This window comes from Rhipicephalus microplus, chromosome 1 (genome assembly GCF_043290135.1).
Source record: "Rhipicephalus microplus isolate Deutch F79 chromosome 1, USDA_Rmic, whole genome shotgun sequence".
NCBI lineage: Eukaryota > Metazoa > Arthropoda > Arachnida > Ixodida > Ixodidae > Rhipicephalus > Rhipicephalus microplus.
Window position 1 is genome coordinate 212,252,845 of NC_134700.1, and position 24,595 is coordinate 212,277,439.

At 45.1% G+C, this 24,595-nt stretch overlaps 1 protein-coding gene across 2 annotated transcripts in view; it reads left to right on the top strand.

The window, feature by feature from the left end:
• The window catches only part of LOC142806011 (uncharacterized), a 73,863-nt gene that overhangs the window by 33,629 nt on the left and 15,639 nt on the right, over window positions 1-24,595 (top strand). The window contains exons 10-18 of one of the 2 annotated variants that reach the window (XM_075891233.1): window positions 4,943-5,313; window positions 5,896-6,085; window positions 8,922-9,028; window positions 9,139-10,331; window positions 14,183-14,249; window positions 15,801-15,900; window positions 16,410-16,605; window positions 21,325-21,462; window positions 23,565-23,659. In XM_075891233.1, the coding sequence (XP_075747348.1) occupies window positions 4,943-5,313; window positions 5,896-6,085; window positions 8,922-9,028; window positions 9,139-10,331; window positions 14,183-14,249; window positions 15,801-15,900; window positions 16,410-16,605; window positions 21,325-21,462; window positions 23,565-23,659 (2,457 nt within the window). The remainder of the gene's footprint in view (window positions 1-4,942; window positions 5,314-5,895; window positions 6,086-8,921; window positions 9,029-9,138; window positions 10,332-14,182; window positions 14,250-15,800; window positions 15,901-16,409; window positions 16,606-21,324; window positions 21,463-23,564; window positions 23,660-24,595) is intronic. The other variant, XM_075891234.1, reaches the window with a different exon arrangement.

The following is a 24,595-nucleotide window of genomic DNA, read 5'->3' on the forward strand; positions in this document are numbered from 1 at the left end:
TGGGCATTGTTCCACTACCCGCGCTTTTGTGTCCCACGATTGTTTCTTCACACGGACCACATCTCTGCGCTTCAGAAATGACAGAGGACGCCTCTGGTTGTCTGCCTGGCGATGCTTGACAATGTGCAGACATGGATCGCTTCCGAAGTCCGGTACGTTTGTCCTCAGTTTTCTTCCCTGGAGAAGCTCTGCCGGTGCCGCGCTGCCTTCCAGGGGTGCTGTCCTGTAAGCGAGCAAACCCAGCCAACAGTCGTGCTTTGCTTCATCGGTTTTTTTGTTAAATCCATTTCGCTACTTGTACCCCCTTTTCTGCTAGGCCGTTAGATTGCAGATAGACAGGGCTAGAAATGATATGCTGAAAGTCGTTCCCTCATGCGAAGGCGGCAAAAGACTTGCTCGAAAAAGGTGGCCCACTGTCGGAGCAAACCTCCATTGGTATACCATATCTTGGAAAAATGGCACTTGTCGCTTGGATAACCGTGAGAGCAGATGCATCTTTGAGCATTACTACCTCAGGAAATTTCGAAAATGCATCGTAGACACACAGGTAAGTCTTGCCGCCGCAGTGGAAAAGATCTATGCCTACCCGGGACCATGCATGCTCAGGTATCGGGCGCATCCGCAATGGTTCACGAGGCTGGCTGTGGGCGAATTTTCTGCACACTGCGCATTTTTGTACAAAGTCTTCAATGTCTAGACTCATTCTAGGCCAGAAAACGCTATCACGAGTCCTGGACTTGCACTTCGTGATGCTAAGATGCCCTTGGTGAATTTTTTAGTTATTTCATGCTTCATGCTAGCTGGAATCACAATCTTGCATCCTTTTAATAAAACACCTTGAACCTGTGAGAGCTCTCCGTTTAATAGTGTCAGCTGGCCCTCAATTGGTGCGTTTTTTCTCAGACTTTCTATAACTTTTACCCGGTATTTGTCCTTACTTGTCTCTTCGACCAGCCTCTGTTGGTCCTCTTGCTGACACGTGATGAAAGCATGCTCACAGCGTGTACTTCTGCATCATCATTGGTGCCGTCGTTGTTGCAGTTGACAGTCGCCCGGGACAGCATGTCAGCCAACAGGAGGTGTTTCCCTGGAATAAACGTAATTTCCAAGTCGTATCAAAGTAGGCGCCAAAAAAAAAAAAGTTGAAGTTTTGGTGGCATGTCTCGGATATCTTTTTGAGAAATTGCCATCAGTGGGCGGTGGTCTGTTTCCACAACAATCTTCCAACCGTATGTGAAATGGTGAAATCTTTCGCACCCATACACAGTTGCCATGGCTTTCTTTTCAATTTGCAAATAGCTTTGTTCGCATTCGGTGAGCGACTTTGACGCATATGCAACAGGCCTCCACATGTTGTTTTCGCACTGTAGCAAGCCAGCGCCTACTCTGTTTTGCGACGCATCACATGGCACTTAGGTTTCCTTTTTTGGGTTGAATAGTGATAACAAAGGCTGGTGATACATGCTATAACACAGCATCTGCCATTCTCTAGCGTGGTCTATTTTCCATTCAAATTGTGTGTCGTGCCTTAATGAACTCCCCAGCAGTACCGTTTTTTGGGCCAGAGACGGCAAGAACTTACTGAAATAGTTTGCGGTGCCCAGCAATCTTGGAACTGTTTGATTGTCCTTTGGCTTTGGCATTTGCTTCATGCACTGCACCTGATTAGGATTTGGTCTGATGCCCTTGTAACTACAGTCGAACCTCAATATATCGAACGGCGCGGCGATCGCGAAATAGTTCGATATATCCAGAATTCGATATAAAGAAATTACGAAAAAAATGCGACAAGAGCTTGCTGAAAACAACCAACGAACCGTTCAAGCGTGGTGCAGTAAATACTCACTTGAAGATTCAAACATAGTAATTATTGCGTTGGTTTAAAATATTGAAAAAGAGTAGCCTGCTTTTTGTTGGCCATGGCGTGTCTGACGACTGCGTCCTCAATATAGTCCAGGCGATCCATAAGTGATAGGCCAGTGCCTTCAATCGTGCCGCAGTGGCGGCGCACAAGGGCCAAGGCAGCTACGACCTCAGCTGATGTCGGGAGCGGGGCACCATCAGCGCTTGCGGGATCCACCTCGGCAGAGTCTTCATTTGGCTGCTCAGCAGTAGCTTCGGCGACAAAATTTCCGGAGCCCTCCACTACGGCGTCTCTCATAATCAAATGGTGGTTTTGGGACGTTAAACCCCACAAATCAATCAGCTTCGGCGACAATCTCCGCATCCGTGAGCTCCGCCGTTCGAAGTTAGGCCTGTCGCGCACGACTGCGTCCTCAATATAGTCCAGGCGATCCATAAGTGATAGGCCGGTGCCTTCAATCGCACCGTAGTGGCGGCGCACAAGGGCCAAGGCAGCTACGACCTCAGCTGATGTCGAGAGCGGGGCACCATCAGCGCTTGCGGGATCCACATCGGCAGAGTCTTCATTTGGCTGCTCTGCAGTAGCTTCGGCGACAATCTCCACATCTGTGAGCTCCGCCGTTGTGAGCTCCGCCGTGAGCTCCGCCGTTCGTAGTTAGGCCTGTCGCGCACCACAGGCCTAACTCCGAATGCACGAACACTGCGAGCACAATGACCGATGCCTGCCGATGCTACGGGGGAGGAGCTTGCAACAAGTGCGCAGTGTGCCGTTGACACCATAGAGACTGCAACGACTGCAAGCTGCAAGGCTGCGGCGCTCGTACGCCGCTACGTTAAAGTGGCGTTCTCGGCGCCATCGATGTGTGCAGCATTCGTAAACGCCCGCCGCTCTACCGCTACTTTCAAGAGTTGTGGGAAAGCTCGCCGCCTGTCAATGGAGCGCTCAGGCAATAATTCGAACCGTCAAGGAACTGTCAAGGAACCGTTCAGGCAATAATTCGATATATCCGTGTTCGATATATTGAAGTTTCACTGTAATTACGTCACCTCAGAATGCTATTTCCTTGACACGAACTGCACACTTGGTCACGTTAAAAGTCAGTCCAGCTCGTTGGGCTACTTGCAAGGCAGACTTCAGTTTTTGATCATGCTCCTGCTTTTACAAGCCCCAGATTATGACATCATCAATGTACGCCTTTACGCCTGGCACATTCTCAAACACTTCATTCAAAGCTTTTTGGAAAACCTCCAATGCTGAAGAAATGCCGAACGGTAGCGTCAAGTAGCGGTATCGCTCAAAAGGCGTTGCAAACGTGCAAATTTTTGAAGTTTCTTCATCCAGTGGTATCTGGTGGAAACCAGCGTTAGCATCGAAGCGAGTTAATACTTTTGTGCCGGCTAGTTCCGCTTTTATGTCCTCCGGCGTCGGCATTTGATAGTGCTTCCTTTTTATGCATTTGTTAATCTTCCTCGGATTCATGCATTCCCGAAGCTTTCCATCCTTCTTGCATACTAGCACGAGAGGACTCTCCCAATCTGTCGGCTCGGTCACCTTTGCATTGATGCCGCCTCGTTCCATACGTTCCAGCTTTTCACGCAGCAGTTCTCTCAAGGCTAGTGGAATTCATCGTGCTGGTTGGACCACCGCAACGGCATTGTCACGGAGTACCATGTGGTAGCGGCGCTTGACGCATCCCATGCCACTGAAAAGTTGCTGAAAATCCTCCACTACTACTCTCGCTGGGCTTTTTTCCACACTGTGCACTGAGCGTGAAAGCAGCTGAAGGTATTCACAAGCTTGCAGTCACAAAATTGCTTGACCTTTGCGTACGACGAAGAATTAAAGGACTGCGGTGTACCCGTTGAGTGTCACATCCATGATGATGGTGCCGTAGTGTTTGTTTTTGTTGCTGCCAGAGGAACGTAGAATTGAGCAGTTGGGCTTTAGTGATGGTTTTGGCTGCATCTTGGTGACGAAACCCAGGGGAATAATGTTTGCTTGGGAGCCGGTGTCAACTTTAAAGATTGCCCCGCCGCAGTGGTCTAGTGGCTACGGTACTCGGCTGCTGAGAGTGGTCTCTATCCGCTGTGATATCAGTCACGTCGCCTCGGCTTCGTAAACCACATGTGCCATTGGCTGTGTTGTAAGCAACGTCCATCGCGTTGCTGCTGTGGCGCAGAGCGCGCGTGCTGTGGAGAATTTCCACATGGGTAGGCCATGGTTAACTATCTCTCAGACGGGCCTCTGCTAGGGAGAGGGGTGACAATTGAACGCAGCAAAGAAACAGCCAATGCTTCGTGGTGGCAGTTTGCTACTTGGCGCTTCACAAGCACGTGAGAGCAGGTTTTTTTTGCTCACCTGAATGAGAATTTTTGTCCGCGGAATGTATCACAGGTCCGCAGTTTGCCGCAATGCCGAACATTGCTGCTGAATAATCATATTTTTTGGGAATGCATTAAGCGGGACGTATTAACACTTTGCTCTGTGGGGACATTTTTAGTGTTTGTGATTTCGAGCATAGGAGCCGAGAAATCATAATAAGCAGAAATTTATCAATGAGGTTCTACTCATTGATATGTTCAAACCCCACCGGAACGAACAAAATCATGACTAGTCAAATAGTTTGCTTGATCCGTGCACTTAACATCCTGGATATGGTTAAAATTTTAGTCTGAACTGCCTGACATTCACACACTTTGCATCCTGGATATGACTAAAATTGCTGTTTAAACCACCGAACAGCAGTTATGCTGTCCAGTACTACTTTCAATACGTCACGAGCTGCTTTTCCCATTCGACATTGACGTATATCATGCTGTGTTTACACATTACTTTGATACCGCCATCTTGATCTTGAGACCGAAAGTGTTTGCTAAGCTAAGGGAGTGGTATTAAAAATATATTAGGCTCATCCTGAGGCACCACAATACACTTTTCAGGGTTCCCTACATCAGTGTTTTATTTTGAGCAAAAAATTTGTGTCAGTACTCTTCTAGATGAGATACTAGATGTAACCCACCGTAAGTTTTCACCAGTGGACTGCATCTGTAATGGGGCTATGGCATTTTGGTTGCACAGCGTGCTCGTGTTGCCCAGTCGCATGGTGCAGCACCGTTTCCAGAAAGCCCATCGCCAGAACGGCCGCTGTCGCCTCCGTCGTCGCGCCACCGCGGGAATCGCGAAGGAGGCTTGCGTGGTGCGCCACCCTCGTCACGCAGCGGGCGCTATGGGCCGCCATCCTCTGGCCGCTCCCCTCCCCCTCCACGTGACGCTGCAGCTGTTGTCCCTGGACACAGGGGTGCTGGCCCTCCCTCCAAGCGGCCTCGTCGAGAGTCACCACCGCCACCCTCCGCCTTGAACCCCCCTCAAGGAGACAATTCCAACCCTCCTCACCCACCGGCTGCTCCGCCTTCCCAGCTGTCGAGAGATTCTCGAAAGAAAGATGCCGAGTGAGTACTGCTTCATAGCTTTTTATGACATCATTTCTGAAAGAACATCTTATTGTAACTGCTGCAAATTACTGTTACCCTTCTGAAGGGAAATACTAAATTTTGATGTGTGATTTGTCCATAGCCATTGGTGCAGATGGAAAACTCAATATGTATGTTTCTTTATGTGCTTTTTGATGAAAAGTTTGATTCAGTACTGATAAAACACTAATTAAAAACACAATAACAAATGGGAAGAAAATGAGTAGACACTCTTCTCATTTTACGTGCTTTTGCGCCGTCATTCTTTGAGTCTTGATAATCTAGCAACTCCTTGCTACTAAAATTTCTTTAATTGGCTGACTGAACCAGTTTGCATGAATTCATTTTATTTTGATCCTTGGGTCTTCCAAGTTGCACCCACACCAATGTACTTGATCATTTTTGCATTTTGCTGGTATAAAAACTTGACTGCCAGGGCCAAAAACTTAACTCACAACCTCGGGCAACTTGCATTTTCAATTTCATAATTTCGGTAGTCTGTCGAAAAGTACGTTCGTCTATGACCTGCATTGCAAATATTTGCTTCTGTCTTTGCACCAGCCGTCACGCGCGCCCAGAGGACTACAGTGCGAGAAGCGACCCTAAAGGCTATGACGGGCGTTATGAAGCTGATGCATCGCGAAGTGGACGCAAACGGGGAGAACCTGGGCATGCAGACCAGCCACCGCCACCACCTCATCGAGGTAGCCGGCATGATCCATTGCCTCCTGAAGAGGCTGACATGCTTGAGGTGAGTTTGGATGGTGGTTGCATTTTAAACAGTTTGCCTTCATCTGATGTGCAAAACTTGAACTTGTAGGACCTTGTTTCTCCATTGAACTTTGTACTAGAGAAGAAAAAGCATTGACAAAATAGAAGGCGCACACAACGTCAGACTTCTACAGTTAAAGTGGTGCATTGTGTGTCTCTGCATATGCTGTCCATGTCTTTTTTCACCAGCAAAATACAGTAGAACCCATTTATAATGAACTTGAATGTGCCACTATAAGTGGCCGTTACTATATCAGTAACTTGTTGTACAAGTAAACCCCTTTATTAGAGACATGCATTGGGGAGCAATGCTTTTTCTTTTATGTTAGGAGTCTCTTTTAAGAACGATATCATGTATCAGCACCTATTTCATTGCAAGCACACTCGTGTCTCTTAAAGATATTTGTTTCTTACATTACTGTCTCTTTTAAAGGGGTTGAACTGTATATGGACTTGCCTTGAAAACGTACACATAGCGACCAACCCTCTTCTTTTCTGTGTATTCCAATTGAGAAGTGCTAACTACCACTCCGATGACAAAGTTAGACTGACGCCTGCTGTATGCTCACGGGTGAGTTAAAGCATCTTTGCAATCGATTCACAGCGTTACACTTTAAGGGAAGATGTGGGACGAAAAACGTGAGATTTAAAAACAAATTACCGATTTTTTGTTTTCACCTGTTTTGACAAGATTAATACCTCTACTGTTCTGAAAAAAAAAAATAAATAAAAATCTATGTCGAGGCTTAACTGTAAATGCTTTAAAATTGCGTCTAAACAGCACAAGGTGGCTGAAAGAGTGCAGTCTTTCGAGGACCTTGCCGCTGATAATGCGCCGCCGCTCGCCATTGTCGATCGCACGAGGTGAAGAGCCAAGCCTCATTGTTCAAGTGACGATGGTTTCCTGCGCTTCTGCAGCGCAAGAAGTAATAAAAAGAAGCACGCTTGTGGCGTATTTTTCATTTGCCGCGACAGGCTTTTAAATTGAGTGGTATGGATCGGTGACCACCGTGGGTTGCTGTGTGCCTGTATATGCTGTTAAGCCCTCCTACAGGGTTCGTGCCTCGTCGAGCAGCGCATCTGAACAACACCTTTCTTGTGCGTTTATCTTCATTATAAATGAAGAAAGCCGTAGTTCATGTGATAGGTACACTGTCAACGTGCAAGCTGTTGTGGCAGCACGCTTTTGGGAATGGGCTACGAGCAGCTGGTCCGATTTGCGCCAATTCTTGGCTTGCAAAAAGTGATTCATCATCAGTCATTCACAGCCATCAGCCGGGAAGTTCATGATGGGACATTGCATGCCATATGTGGCAATCTTGCAAGGTCGTGGGCACTCACAGGGAGGGAAGTTAGCGGGAGCGACATTGCCGTTATGTATGACGGTACGTGGCACAAATGCAGCCGCAAGAGCCACAGTGGCATCGGCACTTTTGTGTCCCTCGACACTGGACTTTGGATTTCGAAGTGCTCTTGAACTTCTCCCTAGCTTGCAGTTGGTACAAGGCTCTGCAAGATGGAGCGGCAGAAGTTTGGCAAGCGTTTCATGGCCCTGTCTGTGAACAAAATGTCTTTGAGGAGTCAGCTCAAAGGAGCCATGAAGGACAATTAAACTCATGGCACTGGCGCATTTTAGTGGTAGTGGCCCATACAAGAAGGATTGTTCTTTTTTGTGCACAAGTTTCATTGCAATTAAGAACATCTTTCTTAAATAAATATTCAATTTTAACTTTAAAACTCATTTTTTTAATGCAGATTCTGCCTATTTTTTCAATGTGCCCCCCTCTTTTTTGGGTATTTCTGGTGCTCGTATCTGCATAAAATATTGCCCAAATTTTTTCCAAAGTACGATAAATGCAATTAACTTGTTTAAATTTCAATATTCTTAATATACAGTCAAACTTCGCTTCAACGAACTCTGCTACAACAAAATCTCCACTTCAATGAACGTTTTTCTATTCCCCACCTGCATTCCATAGACTTTAATTAATTAAAGCTTCCTTCACGACGAACCACTTTATTATTGTTCTCCCAGTACAGCGAAATTTTTCCAGGACACGAGTTACTCGACCAGCCACAAATCGAACTGCGCGAATTAGTATTAAAGCGTGCGCTTCTCACAGGCTTTGCGATGCCCGTTTTAACTTTTTTTTTCACTTTGTATATGCCTAATGTTTACTGCTGTACTGTCGGAAGTGTTCATTGTTAAAGTAGGACGCTTTAAAAAATGTTTGCTACTTGTGAGCACAGTTTCAATGGGAAGCATAGGAAAATTGTAAGGGCACAAAAATAAGGTCATTATAACCGAAAGATTGTTATATTCGCGATCGTTATAAGTGGCTTCGGCTGTATTCTACTGTAGTCACCAGAAACAACTAGACCACCGTCAATGCTTGTTTCACAATTTTAGCATTACTAGTCTTAGTCTTTTGCAGTGAAATGGTGCAGCAGCAAACGTACTTCCTTGACTATTTAGACTAAATCTCTTCAATGCATTTGTTTGGATTAGCATTTGTCCTCAGTACTTGAAGGAGTACATGAGGTAGCCATGTGGCTGCAAGGACAAAATGACACATTTGCTTTGTGCACTTCACAAAATACACCAACATTGAACTTGTGGGCATTGCTTGTAATTGAACTACTGGCCAACTTCTGGGCCAGTAGTTCAATTAGCAGGTCACAGCTGGCACACTCATTACTATGAAATATACTATTGCATCATTGTTTGCATTTCAGAATGCAAACATTTTACATATTGACAGGTTGACAGCAACCAATGTTTACAGCTGCCCTACCCCTCTTTCTTTTTTTTTCAGCCAGGAGAGGTGTTGCCAGAGCACACGGAACGTTATGTCAGTGAGCGAAACCGCTACGACCAGGGCAGGGGCCGTGATGGACGCAGAATGGATCACCATCGCTCACGGCATGTATTATTATCAGCATTTTTGGAGGGGAAGGTAGAACTTACAGTGAATTAGTTTCGGGCTCATGCTTGGTACTATTGTCCTTATTCCAATACTTCAATGTCTTCAGGTCACCGTCTCCCGCCCTGGCCGGCCTGCCACCACGCAGTCGCATGGACATGGATATGCATCGCATGGACTATCCGCACTCGCCCCGCTCGCGGAACCAGGATGGTAGGGGCAAGTCAGACTTGAGGGGCTCTGATGGACGACGTGGTGACCCCTACATCAGAGGAGACCCAAGGGGAGACCTAAGGGGGGAACTGAGACCAGATCCGAGAGGGGATCTCAGGGGTGATTCTAGGATTGACCCAAGAGATCCCAGGGATATCAGGGTGGATGCCAGAGGAGACACCAGAGGAGATCCGAGGGGGGATCTCAGAGACTTGCGGCGAGACCCGCGGGGAGGTGAGTCACGTGGAGACCTCAGAGGTGACCCGAGGTGTGACTCTAGGGGTGACCTGCGTGGGGGTGATCCATACCGTCGAGGAATGGATCTACGGGGTGACCAGGGCAAGCGTCCTGAGGACCTTCGCGGTGGTGACTATCACGGTCGTGGCGACTACCACGGACGAGGGGACCTGAAGCCAGATTATCACGGAAGAGGTGACCCCTACTCCAGAGGCGGTGATGGTCGAGTCCCGTTGGACCCCTACGGGCGCCCTTCTGACTATCGCGATGGTCGTGATCTGCACCCACGCATGGACTTGCGTGGAAAAGACCTGCCCCCACCGCCGCGCATGGACCGAGGCGACCTTCCGGGATACGACCCACGTTCTGAAGACTACGGCCGCTTGGCCGAGGACTACTATGCACGCATGGACCGCCGAGACTACTATGCAGATGGGTACGGGCCGCATCGCTCGGACCTGCGAGACCGGGGGCCGCGAGAACTTCGTCGGCCGGAGCATGTGAGCCGCATGGATGTCCGAGGTGGAGGGGAGCCGCACCTGAAGGGTCGCCTGGAACCCGGTGGAAGGGGCGAGCACCGCCGCAATGACTCGCGAGGCCGCGATGAACGGGGGTACGGGCTGTCTCGCCTTGAGCCATCTGGCTCTCGCAGTCGGGGAGACCCAAGAAACGGTGATGACGGACCCAAGGCTGGTGGCCGCGGTGACCCGTACGAACGCGGAGAACCGCCGTACAGGGCAGGCGGAGATCCCAGCCATAGGGGTGACCCAAGGGGCTCGGATTCCAGGGGGGATCCCGGGAGGAGAGGTGGTGGAGATTACAAGGGCCGCGGGGCCGCTCCTTCCAGGATTGGTGAGTGTCTACGCAGCCAATGTGCTTAGAAAAGAGACACTAATTGCTGTTGCCCGCTAACAGGTGCACTGCCTGATGGTGTTGCGTTTTTGCAGTACACTATCGCAATGCAATAAAGCACATATGAGAAAAGCTTAGCTCAGCTTGCTTTTCCTTTATTTTGTGTTCTGTTTATGGCAAGCCAAATAGGAAAATTTATGTAAATGTGGAAGCTACTACAGTTAGATACAACTTCGGAAGACTGGAGAGGACTCGCCCAAACAGCCGAAGCATGGCAGCTGACCGCTTCTGCACGCTTCTGCAACTAAAGAACTAGTCGTGCTCATGCACTCAGCAGTGTTCTCCGCAGGCAGTGTCTCCGACCGGTCTGCTCTTGTTATCAGTTTAGAGAGTGCGACCATTGGGGGAGACTTGTGTACATGCGTCTTTGAAGAAAAAGTGCCGCAGTCCTATAAAGTTGTATCTGACTAAGTAGAGGAAGAATATGTGCAGAATATATATTGGAAGAATATATGCAGAACCGCAAAAGCTTAAAAGCTGTTGCGGTTCGCATTATTTCCTGAAATGTGGCACTCAATGGCACTTTCTTCATTACTACTAAGTTCTCCTGCGTCACTTATATATGGAAGATAGCAAATAATTTCAAGCTGGTGATAGGAAAGATTACTTAATGTATGCAGCTTTATACATAATTATTGCCATGATTACTCGCATATTGAATGCACCTTTTCTTCCACAAACCCGTTGCAAAGTTGGTGTACGTTTACTGTGCTGGATAAAGCTGTGAAAAAAGCAAGAAATGCATTAATGTAAAAAAAAAAAAACTGTGATATATAGCTTACGTGTTGCAGTAAATATGCATACACTATTTGAAAATAGCTTTTATTGAGATAGTAATTTTATGGACACTCCATGTGCCTTTTTGCCATCATGTTCCAATAAAGTTTAAATCAGTAACATCACGCTTTGCGTCGTATGTTCTCTCTGCAAGTGAAAGTGCATTGGCATGACCCTTCGTCATGCCTCATCATGCCTCTGTCATAATGGTTCGTGCTCGCAGTAATGAACTCTTATGTCTTTAGGTGCTTTACACCATGCTTTAGTTCATGAGCTAATGTTGAGTGAAATTTTCACTGCCTTAAGATAATGATCTTTAGTTTGTGCCCTAGGAAAACACTTTGATATCTCTATTAGTGCTGCTCAAAAGGATCAGGCAGAAGTCAACACATTTAGTGATCTTGAATTTTATGTTTTCTTGGGCAGTACATTTTCGCTTGCATGTGAACTTTGCCCTTGCATAGGAGTGATGTGTTGGGTAAAAAGGTCTACAGTGCTTTCATACTACTGCTGTGGAAGCCACTATAGAGCAATGTGATAAATGATTATTGGAGGAAACTTAGGGGCGATTGTAGGTACAGTAAAAACTCTTTAATTCGACTCTCATTAATTTGGAAAATCGGATAATTCATACAAGTTTTCTTGACAGACGCTGCAAATGTGTGGCACAGAAAAGTAAAAACTGCGTGCGCAGGGAAACAGAAACGAGGTGATGCTGTCTGCATTGCTATCTTTGTAGGCTGGTGATCGCGGCTTTGTCTGCGTGCAGATCCGTTACTCAGCAGCTTCATCTCGACGTGATGCAATACGTGTGAAATGTCGCAAAGCTCAGGAATAGGGAAAGCTGTTGAAGATGGAACGCTTTTAGGCTCGGCCAGTATGCTCGCATAAAACTCGTTTGCGAAATTGTGATGGACGAATGGTCAGTTGCCGGGTGCTTTGCTTGTGAAATAGGTATCGTGATCTGCATGTGGTGGTGACATGGGCGTCTGAAAGTCGTGCAAGGAGTGGCACTTCCCTTGGAATTTTAGATAGTATTTTTCTATGCAAGAATAAGCCACACAGCTTCATTTGCACTTTTAATTCCTGGCCTTCAGGATTGCCACTCAGTTTTGCCATCATGACTAATTTTGCCTGTAATGACACAGCAGTGAAAGAAAGGCTAGAGTGTTGGATGCTAATCCCTCTGCCCGCCCCTTTGCAGATGCATCAACCTGCATAGAGTTCTGCGGACGCCCTTGGGTGGTGGTACGCAATATGGAAGAGGTCCAGAGCACATTGCGGGCTAATGAAACACGGGAGTGTGGTGTCGTGGTCGCATTGAGAATGTAGTCACAGGATGGAGAAAATTGCAGTTTTTACACCCCCTTTATGCCGAAATAAGTACATGATTTACGTATTTTTCAAAAAAAAAAAAAATGAAAGTGTATTTGTGTAAAATACATCTTTTTCTTTGTTTTCTTAACTGTTTCGATCAGCATTTGGTTAATAAGGACATGTTTTTCTGGCCCCATGATATTCGAATTGCTGAGTTTTTACTGTATATTTATTTTTAAAACTTATGAAGAGCTGCAACACCTCCGGAGTGATTAAAAAACATTTTAAGAACTTCATTAATGACTTCATTAAAAAGAAACATATTAATTGCATGGCTGTTGCCGTACGTGTACAAATGTGGCTGGTTCAGGTTTTCTCCCACGGTTTTATACATGCTGGCGACACCTGAATGGGTAAGAATGTACAAGTCTATTAAGGTGAGACCCTAGACATGATGCTGCAACTTTGCTGTGCATATCTATCTCTTAAAGGGTGTACTCACACTTAAACTTGACAAATGTAGTATGGCTGACTGTGGCTATACTCCATTTCACAAGCTGTTGGCAGTTCAGCCAAAGGTAGAGCTCTCTCGTCCAATCATGGCTGTAGGGGAACAGCAATTAGTCCACAAAACATTTTATCAAATCAGCACCAGATTGCAAGCTACACTCACAGAAATTGAAAATGAGGTTAGGATTGACTTTTTCAAGGTGTGCAGAGTGTTTTAATCATTAGTGAAATCAGAAGAAAAAGCCCGCATTGACGCATGTCTGTGGAGGCTTCTTGTGAAGTGGGGATTCGCTGCCTTTCAGCAACATGGCGTTGCCCGAGTTGTGTTGGTGCAAGGTGCCTCTCAAGCTGTGCGACCAGTGAGCCATCCTTCGAATGTGCGCGGTCTCCCAAACTGGTGAAGTAGATAGCTTTAAACGTTCTTGAAGGGCTTCGCGTTGAGTGCGGGGACTGTGAAAGTATGGATGCACTTAATAAAAGAACCGCAAAGCTGACCCAGGTGAGCAAGCAAACGCTGCATCCATGAAAAACACACGGAGAACACCGGCAGTCCTACCACCAGCGTTCTTATGGGAAAGGCCATGACCAAATGAAGAAGCTAGATGATTTTGACGTTAATGTCTTGCGAAGAGTGATGCATGCCTTTGTTTAGAAAGTTGAAACCTCAGCTATCGCCAAGATTCAAAGCGTTTCAAAGAGGACGAGACGCTACTGACTGTGTGCACGGCGGCGATGCAGATGATGCTGAAAAAGCTTAGCTTCAAGTACAAGAAGCACTTTTTGAACGCTGTTCTTACAGCTGCTACGCACATTGTGTAAAGTCTCTGCCGGTACCTGCACCAGCTATAGCTAGCAGATACAGCTAGCAACATAAACACTGGACAGTTTTTTGACCACAGCGAACATTTGCAACCGACTTGGTTGTGGGACCGCGGCAAATCGGTGGCGGTAACGAGCTCTAAAGGTGCATAATAGTGTGACCATCCTTGGCTTATAATAATTGCTCAAATTTCTTTTCGGTTAAATTCAAGGTAGTTTTTTTTTATATGACTGAGTCTCACTGGTTGCATTCGACAAAGCATATGATAGCTACCTGTTCATAGCACATACTTGCCGTTTCCCGATTATCCTTTTCATTCCTGGTGCGTTGAACCTTTTACTCACTTTTCTGGCAAAACTTTCTTCAGACGACTCTGGTCCAAGCCGTTACAACAGGAGGGAAGCTGACCCCCTCCTTGACACCAGAGACTCGAGGTAAGTGAAGTGGTGCATTTACTTGTGGTAATTTGTGTTTTGCAAGATTAAACATTTCACTTGCTCGATTCAGTCTAACACTTTTACGTGCTATGTATAAAAGCTTTTGCACAATTAAAAATATTTTGACATCCTAGTTAGCAACATAACCTGGAACTGCTAAGGAGAGTACATTCATAATGGGTGAATAGTCAAAATGCATTTGGTATTTGTGTGCATTTCAAACTTGAACCACCGTCCAAAGCTGCTGTGCAACCAGTTCGATGCTTGGAGTTGTGCTACCTGCAGATTCATGTCATGCTGAGGCAATCCTCTCTTTTCTTGAATAAATGTGGAACTTCCATGCTTTCTCTTTTGTATTGTCTAATGTGCATACCTATTCATTTTGAAAATAATTTATTTTTGTGCTTTTATTAATTTAATGTTACCAAATAATTCCATACTTTCGCTTTGCTCCCCAGTTACAGTATGTTACAATGCGCAGAAACCGCATATGGCCAGCATTTGAAGATCTGTCTTTATAAAATTAGCACATTGTTGAGGTGGTGTCGTGGGAAGCCTGGTAGCTTACGTGTGTGGTAACAACACATAAAGGTATTTTACAGTGATGGATGTTATGAGATCACGACATGGCACATGCGAGCCGTAGTTGTCCGCCGCCAGTGTCTGTAACCACTATCGCACGAAATAAAAGAGAGAACTTCTTAATTAAAAAAGAGCAAGGACACATTGTGTTTCGATCCCGAGTCGCCTGCGTGCCAGTCCAGTTTTCTACCACCGAACCTCACTGGCGCTTGGAACTCCTTTGCAAACTGACCTTAGGAAGGCTTGATGTCGGGAAAGGAATCATGTTAATATGAGTAATAAAGTGTTTGAGAACAACAAAAGAACAACCAGGTGTCAAATAATTCGAATTGCACTGCGAATGGGTCATAGAATGCTCCAGCCCTTTAGAAAAGCTTGATCTTGTTCACCTATTAACTGTGGGGGATAGGGGGATTACAAAAGCTTCTGGCATAATTTTTCATTGTTGTCAGTCACAGCACAAAAAAAATTGCACAATGTTCCTTGTGAGTGTGCAGCGGGTACCATGCTTCTCTGAAGAATGACGAAGTGTGGCATTGTGAATGCCTGCCTGCTACACGATTAATGGCGTAGTGGGTACCCTGCAATTGTGTTTGCAGCAGTTACCGAAAGAGTGTTAAAAAAAGACTGCAAGGTTGCTCTTCTAGATGTTGCTGCGACGGTGCTGCGCGTTCTACGCAGGCCTATCGATTTTTTTTTTGTTGCGTTTGATAAAAATTAAAAAATTGCACTGTAGACAGCCCAATCAACCCATAAATTTCAAAATCTGTTCATGTTGTCATTTATGCTTCAACCTCTGGGGTTGTCATTTTTCTGTCTGTTAACCAGGTGTAGTTATGTTTCTTGAGTGCTTGAAGTTAAAGTCAAATGTATCCTTTAAATGTTCTTTCCACACCCTCACTTTGCTGCCCAGCTCTGTGACCGGGTATAACAATCCGGTATATGTATTATGAATTTCTATTGCAGGCCGAGTTCGAATCGAGACGGGCGCGGGGGCGGGCGGTCACGTTCCGTTTCACCCAATCGCGGTTACGATAGGAGGAGGCCGCCAGCTAGGAGCACCAAGGTGACTACTGCTTCAACTTTCACATGAACGCGTCAAAGTTATTCTCAAATCGAAAAAAGCTTTCAGGCCTGGTTCCATGCACTTGCTTGTTGCTTTGCATATAGAGCACATGTTGCTACATGTTCATGGCGATGTATGTGGCATCTGTATACTGCACGGGCTGCTTAACTAGTCCTAATGCCTATGCTGTGGTTTATGCTTGAAACGGTCACCCGGCTAAAAGTTCAGAAAGTATAGCTAATCATAATTGGGGGATAGGGGAAAAATGTCACTGTGCCCCCACATCATATCGCAGCTCTATTTGGGGGGTGAAAAAAGATTGCTAGCAAACCATGGTGAGTTTTTTTTTCTGGAATGGTTTTATTAATTTTTACAAATCGAAATTAATTAATTTTATCAGGCATTGTGTGGTATATTGACTGGCTGTTAAATTTGATATATTGAGAAGAAGATTGTTTGAAGTAATGGCACGAGTATGTGGCGGTGTTCACCTTGCATCGCTTTGGCAGGAGGTGTCCAAGCGCGGCGAAGGAGACGTCAAACCCGAAATCGATGATGTCAGGGAAGGGGGATCGGGCGGCAGCCGTGGATCATCTCCACGACGTGCCCGCGAGAAGGCTGCGGCAACCAAAACTAGCCGCAGTAGCAGCCAGGATGAAGCTGCCGAGATACCTGACCAGTCGCCTGATACCGGCATGCCTGAAGGTTGGTGCAGTATGCTGTTTGTCTATGCACTCGATTTTGAAGAAGCTGCCCATTATTGTGGCCAACATTGTGTTTACCTGAATGCAGCATGGCAAATTCATTAGGCAGATGTGTGTATTTTGGGCAACAAGGTTTAGGCAGCTGTGGGGAATTTTTTACCATCACGGCAGGGGTGTTACTTTTTGGACACTCGAACTACTTTGCAGCTCTGAGGAGTCTTTTTTACCATCATGGCAGGAAATGGTTCAAACGCTCAAACTACTCTTCTTGTCCAGCACCATAATATACTCTCTACAGCGAACAGTGATGTAAGTTGTTATAACAAGCTTTTAAACTTAGAAAGTGAATCGACTTAAAAGTAATATCCTCATTCAACTTCAAAGGGGGCTTCACGGCAGTGCAGTTTTCACCTAGATACATGTTTTCAAGGTTTAGTGCCGCTTCACTTCAGTGAAACCACTTTCACAGGGATTACATGCGAATTACACATTTAAATAAGCGCTTTCACGACTTAGCATTTCTTCACTGCAGTAAAGCCACCTATACAGGATGTTACATGCGGACTAATATGCTCATACTCGTTCGTTTCGAATAATTAGAAATTTTCAAACATTTAAAATCGATTCAAAGCAAATTGGAGTATTGCGTTATTCGTTCGAATATTCACACGAGGCTACGAAAAACTTTCAATGTGTGATGCCTCGCCGCGGTGGTCTAGTGGCTAAGGTACTCGGCTGCTGACCCGCAGGGCACGGGTTCGAATCCCGGCTGCGGCGGCTGCATTTCCGATGGAGGCGGAAATGTTGTAGGCCCGTGTGCTCAGATTTGGGTGCACGTTAAAGAACCCCAGGTGGTCTAAATTTCCGGAGCCCTCCACTACGGCGTCTCTCATAATCATATAGTGGTTTTGGGACGTTAAACCCCACATATCAATCAATCAATCAATGTGTGATGCTTTGTGTTATACTTGTGGCACTTCATGGTGTTGGGTACCTTACATGTTATGTGCAGTTCACAAAACAGAAAATGATAGCATAGGGGTGTGTACCATCCCGCTTGTCCTGTGATGCTTTTTCTGTTGGGTCACAATAGGGTGCTTACCAGAGCTTTATCCTCTTACTGCCAATGTTTACCACTCTTCAATTGTAATGGCAGCATCAGGTGTGCGTGTATATAGTGCACAATATGTTTGTTGATCTGAACTGTGGCACTATGTTACTTGTCTGAAGTTGCAGAGAAAGTAGATTTTCAATGAAGCTAGGAGTGGGAAGCCAAAATTTGCTACATCATGGATTTTGGCATATTGGCTGTAATGATTGTATTGAACATTTAACACCAACAGGTCAAGTGGCTGGGCAGGTGTAAAAGTTTTCTATATTTAAGTATGGTTTTGAGTGAAACGGTGCAGAAAGCAAATGTGGGCATGTTCAATAACAAAGAGTACCACCGTACTCACTTGATTGTAACGGGGCCCCGATTGTAAAGCGAAGGGTGACTTCCAGGAAGGAAAAAAAAAAAATTTAAAAAATTATAGACTTGTGTGTGTTATTGAACTTCTTAAAGAATTTTAACTTGGATATTCGTGTGTAGCACGAGGGAAAGGTAGCGAAAAAGTTCGGCACATTCACTGTACCTTAGGAAGCATGCAGAAGGAAAGTGAGTGTTTAAATTTTTTTTATTGAGCAAAATGTTATAAAATAACAATAAAGGTATGTACAAATGTTGTATGCACAGTAATATGTTAAGCAGTTGCATATGCTTTACATAACCAGTTCTAAACAGTTGTGTAACAATATCAACAGCAACATGGGTATTAGCCACTTCAGAAGCGGTAAGCTGGTATGTAGTGTTTGTGCTCGCGAGGGTGGTAACCCTGGACAATGCTACATAAATCAACTTCAGTTGATGGCACTTAACTAAAATTGACCTTAAGCTGATGTGACGTCTGTGGCATTGGAGTACATATGTAACGTTTATAAAATTAGATAGTGAGCACTGCAACCGCAATTCATGTTTCACATGCATTAGGGTCTACTTGAAAAGCAATTCCGAGACCAGGCGTGGCTCTATGGCCGAATACTTGATTGCTACACATGATGCTTATGTTCTACTCCTGCTAGGACCCTAACATTTATTCTTTGCATTCATCGGGTCATTGCTGCAAACGTTAGCCAAATGCTCTCGTGTTAAAATTACCAGTGTCTGTTCTCGCCATTCCTGGGTGGATATAAACTGTCAATCACCTCTGGCACACGCCCGCATATCTGTGGAACATATTCGCTCATGGCAAACGGGTATGTGCCATGCTTGTCTGGCGGAAAGGCTTTGATGACAAACAAGACGAGATTTTCACATTATTCGTGTCATTACCAGCAAGTCATATTCATCAAACCATGCTCTCATGCTAATTTTGGTGTACCCCAAGTTAACGGGGTGATCACGACAGCACTCACACATAAGCGACTAGATAGATACAGTAGACTCGCCATAATTCAAACTATGATCATTCATACTTTCGGTTAATTCAAACAAAATTCAATTTTTTGGTTGGCCCTCTATTCTTTCAATGTATATACAAGCCTCTTAATTTAAACTCTATCATTCGGTTAATTCATACTTTTTACAGTTCCATACCAGAAAATATCTGCTGATTTCCTACTACTATTTAAAAATTTGCATGCTTATGTAATCCTAGCAGTGTAAAAATGAAAAATGAGCACCTCAGACTTCCGAAGAAAAAAAAGCTTTGGGATTAAACAAATGCCTGAAACAAAGCACACGCATGGTAAACTTTGATGCTTCTCAACTGGTACAGAGAGCTTTGTGCTGAAGGCACATATCTATAGCAAAGAAACAGTTGATGATTTCTTCAATTCATGATTTCTTTAAAAGGTTTGACCAGCAGTAAATACTTCTGATAATTCAAACTTCTTGGTAATTCAAACAAAATTCAGAGGTCCTTTCGAGTCCGAAAAAACGTGAGTCGACTGTATGTAGACAGACACGCTCAAGGTGTCTGCAGTATGCAAAGAAATGCTTCGCGTTCAAGAGTAGAAAAAAATGTATGTTACATTAAGAGCAAACAGATAATTTCTTACCCTCGCTGGTACTGTGTGCCTGTGGTTGCTGTGATCCACTTGATACAAATACTTTCTGAGGTTGCTAAAAATGCCTTTTATTGAGATTCTACTGTACTGTGCAAGGAGGTCCTAGGCTTTTGTAGTCACATTGGCCACACAAGATGTTTTGTTGATGGGATTTTAATCGACCTGTGCACCACATCGTGCAGGTTCTTGTCATGGTCATATTTGGCACACAATGCAGATGAACAAATGCTAATTGGCTTGTAGACCGGGTTCGATTGGCAACAAGTCATCTAGCTTCAGTATTGTTGCCATGAGCATCAGCATCTCTTATGTGGTCCTTTTTTTCTTAGCAGTGAGGTCTAGTGCTTGGGCTACTTCGATCTCGTGGCATTCTCATATTATTGTATTTACTTGTGTAATGAACACACTCGCTTAATAAACACACCCCCAACTTCAGTCGTCTAAATTTATATTTTTTTCCCCACGTAATAAACGCACCCCCCACATTCATCCGCGGCAGTCCCGCTAACCGACGCCCGGCGCCTTCTTACCCGTTAGATCTCTTCAGTTTTTTATTATTATGCCAACCCCCCTTGGCCAACTCGGCTCGCTCTCTCTCCCCTTCGCCCATTGCTGCGTGCCGTATTTTCTTTATTTTTTTTTTGCTATCTGTGTGCGGTACGTCTCCCGTCTTTTTTATCTGTGTGCCACAGCGGGGTTTACGAATGGTGCGAGTGTAGAGACATTGCAGCTGATAAGCACGCAGCGATCAAAGGTCACGAAACTGCCCGCGCCAACTGACGGTCGCTTCCTGCAAATACGAAACTTTAAAGCCCAATGACGTGCTCATGATTTTCGAGTGACGAAGACAGGATTTGCTGTCGCGAAGGGTCATTCGTCGCCATCGCGGCGCAAGCTTCTGGAGAACCAGAAAAAAATCGCTTGTTGCCCAGAAATGATCATGACGATTTCCGCAACATGGTAGCACCTTCGGTTGTCGCTTCACTTGTTTTTCGCGCGTATAAAAACTTCTTATGTGGAAGTGAAGCAGCGGCCGTGTTTTGTCATTAATCTTGTTATCGATGGTTTGTTTTGATGCTTCGGGGGTAGCTTGCTGCAATGTTGGTTACTTGCGACAATTTCAACGGCGGCGTCGCAGTCGTTGTGTGAAGTTGCCCTTAAAGTTGCCAAAATGCGTCATAGCCCATGCTTCTGGGCGCCTCTCGGGATCACAGCAGATACCACTGTTGCGGTTATAAGATTGCAAGAAAAGATAGCCGCAAAACGCTTTTATGGCATGCGCGGGCGACGCGGGGACAGCTTGCAGAAAATGGCGCCATGAACCACCGAAGATGAGTAAAGTGCAACAAAGAAGCTGTTTCCAAACAGTGTACGGGTATGTCAATTGCGAAAGGCTCTTTTTTTTTTTGCATTACCGAATTTTTTGCTCATATCAAAAAGGCTTTCATAAAATTTGCCCCGCATAATAAATGCACCCTCAACTTTGCTTCAATTTTTTTAGAAAAAAAAAGTGCGTTCATTACGCGAGTAAATGCATACCTTGTGAGATGCGGTCACGTTGAGGCCCCACTCCCATCATCATCCCTTGTTTACTCTGGTATGCTGCACGCAGCGGTGGTTCCTAAGGTGGAGGTGGCATCCCCCGTGAGCGAGGAGAGTGGCGGGGAGTCACCCACCAAGGCTGAGATCTCTGACAGCAGCAAGCACATGGTGCTCGTCGAGGAGTGCAAGTCTGAGGACGACAATGAGGGTCTGTCTCATTAGCGCTGGTGCTTGCCCCCAACCCTCCGCCCTCTCTGAATTGCTCCTTTCGCCTAAGTAGGGTCTTCTCGCACAAGGCATCCTTTTCTATCCCTAGAAAGACGAATTCTTTCTTCTGCGCTTCACCTAGGCATGAAATATAGATTTTTTTATGCTTATTGGTGCTGAAAACTATCAGGTACTAAATATGTGAATTGTTTGGATGTTTGTTTGCTTTTTCATCTGCAAAATTTGTTGACTCTTGGTTCTGCATGGCAGTAGCCATGTTTAGTACGTGCACTGCTCTTGTTATCTTTATTGTCACTTTTCTTTGAAGAACTTCATCAATTTTCTCTATCAAGGTGAGATAGTGAGGAAAAGTTTGGAAGATGTGTGATATTGCATGTAAAATTCTTTCCTGCATTGGATTGGTAATTTTCTGCTGCTTTCTGCTGCAATGGCAGTGGCAGTGTTTGCGCTGTGCTTGTAGCTGTTCAAGTCTCGAAGCATGTTCTGACCTAAAGCTGCACTTGAGATAGGATTCTTAAGTCTCAGTGACAAATGAAGTTGTTGGCGTCTGTCCCTTCAGAGTTAAGCGCTTGTACAGCCGTGGACACGTCTGTGTAGAGCGCTCGAGGGTCGAAACCTTGAGGCAGTTTCGGGCCCTGAAGTGGTGTATCAGGAGCATGCGCGGCCTAGTTGTCAGGCTGACCTTGTCAGAGCCTGATACTGCCCCAAGGTTTTGCCCCGCAGAGCGAAAACCGGCTGTTCGCGTGCTCTACACAGACGTGGCTGCGGCTGTACTTGGTTTCATGTAGCATAAGAACGTCACCAGTTGGTTCCATGTTAATTAATTCTGTTGTTGAGCTGAATGAAATGTGCAGTTGGATTCTGGTGCAGAGTAAGAAAATCCCGAGCTACTCATTGAGAGGGAGAGAGTTCATCGTATTAAATTGCCAAGTTCGTCTCCGTTATGCTCGGAATAATGGAGGCGGAATAATTTAAGGCAATATGTTCTGCGAATAGCGTGTTACTACTGTGTTACTGGTTACAGCTTTTTGTGTTGGTGTCTTCCTCTCAGTCTTCCTCTCAATCGTTGCCTGGTGCATTCATTTCATCAAAAAATACTTGATTGCTCCAACTAAGCCTTTTGCTCTCTCATGTGCATGTAGTTTGGCTTGCATGCTACATACATGCTTTCTTTTCTTCTCTCTTGCTGATGCCTTTGTTGTTCTTATTTTCCATTTGCTCGTCTTCATTATCTCTTACCTAACAGTAATTAACACCTAACAAATGCCTCCACCCTAACCATTCCCCCATTATTGCAGTCTTTGAAGAGCGTTTGATATATTCACAGTGCCGTTCACAGTGCCAGTTTGGATGGTGTTACTAAGTAACATGCCAAAGCCAATGCTAACCAGTCAGTTAAGAGCGTTATTGTGGTTTGACTTGGTTCGCACACTTAGCCTTGTCATGTGTCTTCATATTTGTATGTAATGGAGCAAAATAAGCTTGTTTGTTCTTTTTTAACCTATAGCATCCTAAGGCATTGTATGAGCCACACTTGATGCCTTAAGTAGAAGTAGTAGTGTGCAAAAATGGCATCTTATTTTTAAGCTGTGTTGATTTACTCCATTCAAATGCTTTGTTAGTGTTCTCAGTGTTCTCGAATACCATTTGTTGTCTTCTATAAAACCACTGTGAGCTCCAACTTGAGGAGTCAAAAAATTTCTTTGCACATTAGCATTGAAAGTAATGCAGTAACCCCTAAATTTCGTGGATAGGTCTTAAAACTACGTTTTCATAGCCTTACGGATACTAATCTGGCTTTGGGAGCAGTTTTCGCTGTGCCCATCTGCCATCACTCTCGGTTAACAATGTTAAAAAATGGCCATGTGAACTTGTGGTAGAGAGCACGTTATAAAAACTACATTTGTAATTTTCCCCTGCACTTCTCACAGTAGTGACTGTGTGTGTGCAGCAATTCTGGGAACAAGCTTTGGATTGTGGGAGGGAGAAGAAACTCAGTCATTGGCCCCTTTTAAGTGGAACTCCCTAATAATGGTTACACTTTACAAGCTTTCTGACTTAGTAAGTGCCCGGATCTTGCAGAGGACCAGGAAGCAAAAGCTGGTGCAGGAGACACATACAGTGACTGGAGTGACGACGACGACGATGACATCCTCACCAGGGGTGAGCAGGCAGTGGTGAGTATCTCGCAGGTTGCTGTACGTTGAAGAGATGCTAACGGGCATATATAAAGGAGCCCTGTGACATTTTTCCAAGCAATCGTCGTAAGGCTTCATTTGGAAGAGCTCATTGAGTCACAAATCGACTGGCGCAAATATTTTTGGAGTTCGTCGAGTACGAGCAGAGTTACAGGAATTTGTCGCATGTGTCAGGCACTTTATCTCTCTTTTCGTAATAGCGATTGCACAAAATGATGTGCTGGAATAGAGATGTCAAGGGGGCAAGAATATGTATCTTTTTGTTGGCGGGTGTTATCGCCTTGAAAACTTTCTTTTCTTTCTATTTTTTCTTTGAATGCGCAATTTAATTGCAATATGACCGCGTATGCACTTGGGCACATCATGCTATTTTGTGGTTGTCCTGGTAACTAAGCATCTCACAATGCTCAGATAAATCAATGGCTGTGGACTAGGATTTATGGCGTGTTCACTTGGGTTAGGGATGTCATCTGTCTAGAGAAGAGGGGAAAGATTTGTATAGTTGACTTTGAGAATTAATTGTAAATTCCATGCCGTGTGCTGTGCTGCGCCATTGTGCTTGACTCACGTGTTCTCAGGAGCCTGAACTACCGTTCAGCAGTGCTTTTCTGACCATTCTGAAAAAGTGTGGCAAGTTCTTTGTAAAGAAAGACAAATGCAAAGAAGTTGTTTATTAAATTGTGCTCCCACAATACAAAATGCTTAGAGAGGAGGCTTGGTAGGCTAGAAAAAACTCAAAAGTGTAAAGCAGGCCACGAGGTCATGTATTTTTATGGATCTGCTGGAGCCTAGCTATCATGTATTTTGACTGGCAAAGATGGTCTGCATTGTTTTGGTTAAGGAACCAGTGGCTAACTTGTTAAGTTTTGGTTGGATTGGAAAAACTAGTAGCTTTGTTCACAACATGTCAAGGTG